General features: G+C 36.2%; 1 protein-coding gene across 1 annotated transcript; it reads right to left on the reverse strand.

The window, feature by feature from the left end:
- Nucleotides 1–2175: 2175 nt before the first annotated feature.
- Nucleotides 2176–3210, reverse strand: LOC128053297 (trace amine-associated receptor 7a-like). Its single transcript, XM_052645800.1, has one exon. The coding sequence runs from the start codon at nucleotides 3202–3204 to the stop codon at nucleotides 2176–2178; it is 1029 nt and encodes a 342-aa protein (XP_052501760.1). The 5' UTR covers nucleotides 3205–3210.
- Nucleotides 3211–6000: the final 2790 nt, after the last annotated feature.

Raw genomic sequence — 6000 nt, forward strand, 5'->3', positions numbered from 1 at the left:
GTATAGAAAGAGCAAAAGAGGGAGAGATAGAAGTCTAGCTGTGGTCTAGAAGCAGGATGGGGTGGGAGACCTGAGGCTTTTTCTGTGTAAACCCTGGACGGACCCCTAGATCTCCATAGTGAGGAGCTAGATTCCTCCCAAAATAAAGCACACTTTTCTTTTATGAAATTATTGCAAAGTATATATGATTGTCCTTGCTGTCTTGTTGCTTTTTGTGATGTCCTTGGTTGGCAAAGTTAACACTCAGAAATTATCTGTGGGTTCCTTGAATTTTTCACCATCTTTATTATTTCTGAACCCCATGTTTATAAGAACCACCATCCTGATACATTAGTCTTTTTAATAGTGAAAGTGGTACTTTATAAAGTTACAGACATAGAAAACAACTTATAATACCAGGGTATAAGTGGTGGAAGGATAAACTGAAGACAGATTGACATACACACAATTTCTATATATAAAATGGACTTCCCAGATGGCTCAGTGGTAAAGAATCTGCCTGCCAATGTGACTGAACAACAAAACGGGCAGGGAGTATGTTATGCTTAAATTTTCTTCTCCTGCCGTGAAACGTAAATTGCATTCCATCAGTAGCTTGCAAAACAAGATTATATAGGAAAATTACTATATTGAAACCACACGAATCAAAATAAATTCATTACACTGTGTTAGAACTGAAAAAATGTGTATAAACTGATACCATGCAGGCTAGGGTGCCTTTCATTATCTGTAAAATCAGATGGAAACAGTATGCTCAGTCACTAAGTCGTTTCCGACCCTTTGTGACCCCATGGAGCCCGCCAGGGTCCTCTGTCCATGGCATTTCCTAGGCAAGAATACTGGAGTGGGTTGCCATCTCCTTCTCCAGAAACAGTATAATTAGAAATAATACACTATTTCTAGAAATGTTTACCAACTCAAAGTATTTGTGTAATGGTAGTCAGAAATAATGTGCTAATAGATAATGTTGATTTACATCAAGCTAGAAATTTTTAAAATATAGCAAGAATACTTTGATGTATATTCTCTTCTGCCCCAAAGATATCATAATCTGATTTTAAAATCTTGATGTCTATATGAACCCTCCAGTCTTAGTATCAAGAATAATTCTCTGAAGTAATTGGCTTGATTTATCCACTGTTAATTGCAGAACTAATTCTTTTTTTTTTTTTGCCTTAGAACTGAGTTTGTGGGACATAAGAAAATGAATTTCACAGCCTCTGTCTTGGCTTCATTCTATGCCCTTCACTTCAGTTTTCTTTCTTCTTTTGTGCACACTTTTAAGCTATGCTTTCAAGTGTATCCTCAAAATCCACTGTAAATTACTTTTAGAACACTGCACAACTAAATGAATATGGAATAAATTAATCTGAAACTAAAGTAACATAATGAATGACAGTCTTAAAACCCTGCTTTAAACATCTGCCAACTGGTTCTAAACTCTAATATAATTTTATGAGCAGACTTACTAATAAGGAAGAAGCTCACTGAATAAATAAATGCTATGATGCAAATTATCTTTCCCATTGTACATAACTGAATTGGTATTATAGTTAACAGAGTGATCACTTGATTTGTATTACCTGACTCTAAAACCACAATGTGGGAATCACAAATCTCAACACCTAACAGTGCAGACCCACTGCTTTGCCCTCCCTGAGCAAGGAGGCACCACGTCACTAAGTGGTTGTATTTACATTTTAATAGAAAAATAATACAAAGGAAGAAACAGAAGATTTAGGCAGAGATTGAACTAATATAAGGTAATTGAAAGAAGGATTTATATTAACAAATATAAAGGTCCTTCACTTGTATTCTCGTAAATTTGGTCATGACTACTACAAGGGAGAGGTTATTAACCAGAGAAATACCATGAATTTCAGAAAGAGCCAAACCACCCAAGATCACATAAGATCATCCAAGTGTTCAACAGCAGGATGGGTATTGCCATCCAGGCATTTCTGGTTCCAAAGCTGTGCTGTCCCCATTACAAATAGGTTTGGATGTTATATTTACCAAAGAATTATGAACTTGAATTTAAGCATTTGGGTCAGGGTTGAACTACAATTTAGTTATTTTACATTACAAAAATTGGACTTTTACAATCAACTTTTTTCTTCTCATTACCTGTCCAATGTAAGTCTATTTGCAGTTTTCCCAAACTAAGACCAGAACCTATTCAGAAAACAAATTTATTGTTGAGGAATCCTCTCTCAAGACTTTGCCTGTGACGATGAGTTTGATGGCTTTTCGAAACCAAGGATAAAAGAACGCATAAATCAAGGGGTTCATAGCTGAGTTATAATAAGCAATCCAAACCAATATTTCATAAACATAAGTGGGAGTGATGAAACCTAGGAAGGCATCAATTATGGAATCCAGGAAGTAAGGCAGCCAGGAGATGAGAAACGCCAGCACTGCGATGCCCAGGGTTCTTGCTGCCTTTCTCTCCCTCTTGGCCACTCTGTCTTGGAAGCTCTCTGAGCATCGCCCAGTCTTACTGCTCAAATTCTCAATTTTTCTAGCCTGCTGTTTAGCAATGAAGAAAATCTTGGAGTACAGAACTATCATGACAAGGGTGGGGATGAAAAATAATAGAAAATTCACCAATACCCAACTCTGATTCACTGCAATTTGACAGCCTCCCACACAAGTGAGAGCACTTACTAGATCCTCCAGTCCAGCTGCATTCGCTCCTGTGCCAAGAAGGGAAAAAGTATAAATAATGGGAAAGAGCCAAGAGAAGACAATACACATGCCAGAAACAGACACAGTGAACCTGGTTGGATAGACCAGGGGGTCAGTGACAGCAATGTACCTGTCCAGAGAGATAAAGCACAAGTGGTAGATGGAAGCATAACAGAATGACCCATTAAAACAAGAGTGGAGCTGACAGTAACTCTCCCCAAAGTACCAGCAGCTCTCCACGGACCTCACTGTGCTGAAGGGCATCACAGTCACTCCCACCAAGAAGTCTGCACAGGCCAGGGAGGTGATCAAGAAATTGGCTGGCGAATGCAGCTGCTTGAAGTGGAGAATGGAAATCATCACCAGGAGATTTCCAAATACAGCCAGCACAGCTCCAAAGCTGAACACTGTGTACAGGATGAGGCGGGGAGCTGGTGAGTAGGGGGTTTTCACACAGGATCCGTTCAGGTGCTCGTAGCAGAGCTGCACAGCTGCAGCAGGAGACGCACTGCTCATGATTCTCTGATTTGATACCTGGAAACCTGTCACCCTCTGTGGCCCAGGATGTCATGCCAGTTTTCAAAGTCCTTAAAAAAGAAAAAAGATAAATACAATATGTTAGTAATTGCCAGCATATTCTGTCTCCATTTCTTTGTAAGTGCCAATCTTTATTTTCTTTTTAAAAAATTATTTATTTGCTGTATTGCATCTTAGTTGCACCATGTGGAATCTTATGTTGCATGGCATGGACTCCCTAGTTGTGGCTTGTGGACTCAGTGCTTGCAGTGTGTGGGTTTATTTGCCCTGCAGCATGTGGGATCTTAGTTCTCCCACCAGGGATCAAACCCATATTGCCTCCCTCGCAAGGCAGATTTTTAACCACTGGACCACTAGGGAAGTCCCCAAATCCTAACTTTCATGTTTAGAAGGTGATTCATATCTTGTAAAATAATTCACTTACAAATGCAATAACAGTTAACTTAAATCATTAAATTATTTAAATTAAAAAAATGTATTCCTTTGCATTACCTGGTACTTCATGTCTGAGAAGTACTGGTCTTCAAGAAGCTGTTATATGATGCTTGTTCAAATGCTACACTTTATAGGACCCTTTTCCTAATTTATCAGAGCAAGGATAATGCCCCAAACACTCTATCCCCTCAGGAGAGGAGCCACATGATTCTAGTACCCAAAACACTTAAGATTGTATCCCCATAGTGGAAGGTGTAGAAAGAAAGGAAATTTTAAACCATGATTGTGTTTATGCTAAAAATAATTTTATGCCTTACTAATTTTCTGATGACATTTGACCTTTTCATGAAATAGAAATGGGAATAGTCTCCTTAAAAACTTGCTCAAGGTTTGAAAGCCGTATTGTTTATTCTTACTAATTATGGGTGACTCAATTTTCATTTTGTAAGGACCACTGGTTGTTGATTCCCATTTGTCACTAGAAGTCTTTCGAAGAAGTTCTTAAGCTCTTACAGTTCTAGTTTGGGTAAAGAGATTAAATACAGAATTATATTAAAATCTAGACTGTTTCAGGCTTAGTTTTAATAATTCTTATTTGGAAAACTGAACGTGGAGAATCCAAAATGTTTCCTCATAGAAGTACATGAAGGAAGAGTAAGCACACCTTAAAAGCACTTCCTGCTAAGGTTTTTATTTTGGAGAGGGAGGAATTTTGTTGTTTCTAAATGGGAACTGTTGGGAATATATTAAAGAAGTAATATGAAAAATGTATTTTTGGACTGTGAATATCCCTATATTGTACTATGAATTTTACCATTGACAAATTCTTCTCTTAGAGCTCTAGAACAGAACTCAACTTAGACTTGAAAAATTTTTTTTCTGATAAGTGACTTCTGGTCATTTTACAAAACCAGCTTTCTAAATCTGAGGTGTAGTTTGTATTTGAAATTTTCACACTTCTAAAGTGAACAGGTTGTGGAATTATGGTAACTGTATCCACCCATGTAACTACCCCTGCAATCAAGGTATAGAATAGACTGTTTCCAACACCTCAGTTCAGTGTCTGTGCAATATTCATCCATTTATTTGGTATGTTAGGAATGCATTTCCAATTATTTGCTAAGGAGCGATCTATTGTAGGAACATACCACAATTATTATATTCATATATATTTTGATATCCATTTGGACTCTTGTTCACATTAGGGCTGTTATTAGGTGTTGCTAAGAACACTCATATATAATTGTCTGTATAGACATGTGTTTCATTTCTTTTGGGTAAATTGCTGGCCCTAATGGAAAATATATGTTTAACTGTACAAGAAAATACAAACTATCTTCTAAAGTAACTGTAGCATTTTATACTCCCACCAGCAATTTATGAGTGTTCTAAATGCTTCAAGTCTTCTTCAACATTTGCTGTTGACATGTTTTTAAATTTAACCGTTCTAGATGGTGTATAGTCACATCTCATGTTTTTAATTTAATGAATGGTGGTATTGAGAACCTGTTCATGTTATTATTGGCCATTAATGTATCCACTTTTGGTGACATGTCCATTAAAAATTTTGCCCATTTTTACCTGAGTTCTAAAATTTCTTATTATTGAGTTTACTGGGTATGAGTTCTTTTGGCATATATCTTCTGAATATGACTGAATATTTGACTTTAGTTTCCTGAATAATTTTGTGAGAGTGTCTTTTAAAGAATAAAAGGTTTTATTTTTAATGAAGTCCAACTTACTATTTTTCTAATAGCTATTGTTTTTTTTTTTCTTGCCCAAGAAAATTGTCTAACACAGTCACAACTATTTTCTTCTATGCTTCTTCTAGAATCTTTATAATTTACTGCTAGTGTTTTATGACTCACATCATATTAATTTTAAATATGTTATGAGGAGGGGTCTGAGATTTATTAGGAGAATGAGTAGTAGTATAAGGATATTCAGAAATTCCAGCAGAATTTCTTGAAATGACTATCTTTCTCCAGTGAATGATGTTTATTCATGTCAAAAATCAATCAACCATATGTGTGTGGATTTATTTCTGGATTCTCTTCTATTCTGTTTATCTCTATTTCTATATTTAGGTCAATACCCTTTTGTCTTGACTGAAACTTTACCTTAAGTCTTAAAGCCAAGTTGTGTAAACCTTTCACTTTTTTGTCTTTTCCAAAATTGTTTTGGCCATCTTATGTCTTTATTTTCATAAAACTTTTAAAACTACCTTGTCAAAAAAGCAAAACAAAAAAACAAAACAAAACCCAGCAGTGTTCATTGTTATAAAACTGAGTCTTTAAAACAGTTATGAAGAGGGGCACTGGAATATTTGATTGGGATAGT

The sequence above is a fragment of the Budorcas taxicolor genome, chromosome 9 (genome assembly GCF_023091745.1).
Source record: "Budorcas taxicolor isolate Tak-1 chromosome 9, Takin1.1, whole genome shotgun sequence".
NCBI classification, from domain to species: Eukaryota; Metazoa; Chordata; class Mammalia; order Artiodactyla; family Bovidae; genus Budorcas; species Budorcas taxicolor.

Excerpts from the sequence above, each read along its gene's own strand:
- LOC128053297 (XM_052645800.1), bottom strand. The coding sequence starts at position 3,204 with ATGAGCAGTGCGTCTCCTGCTGCAGCTGTGCAGCTCTGCTACGAGCAC.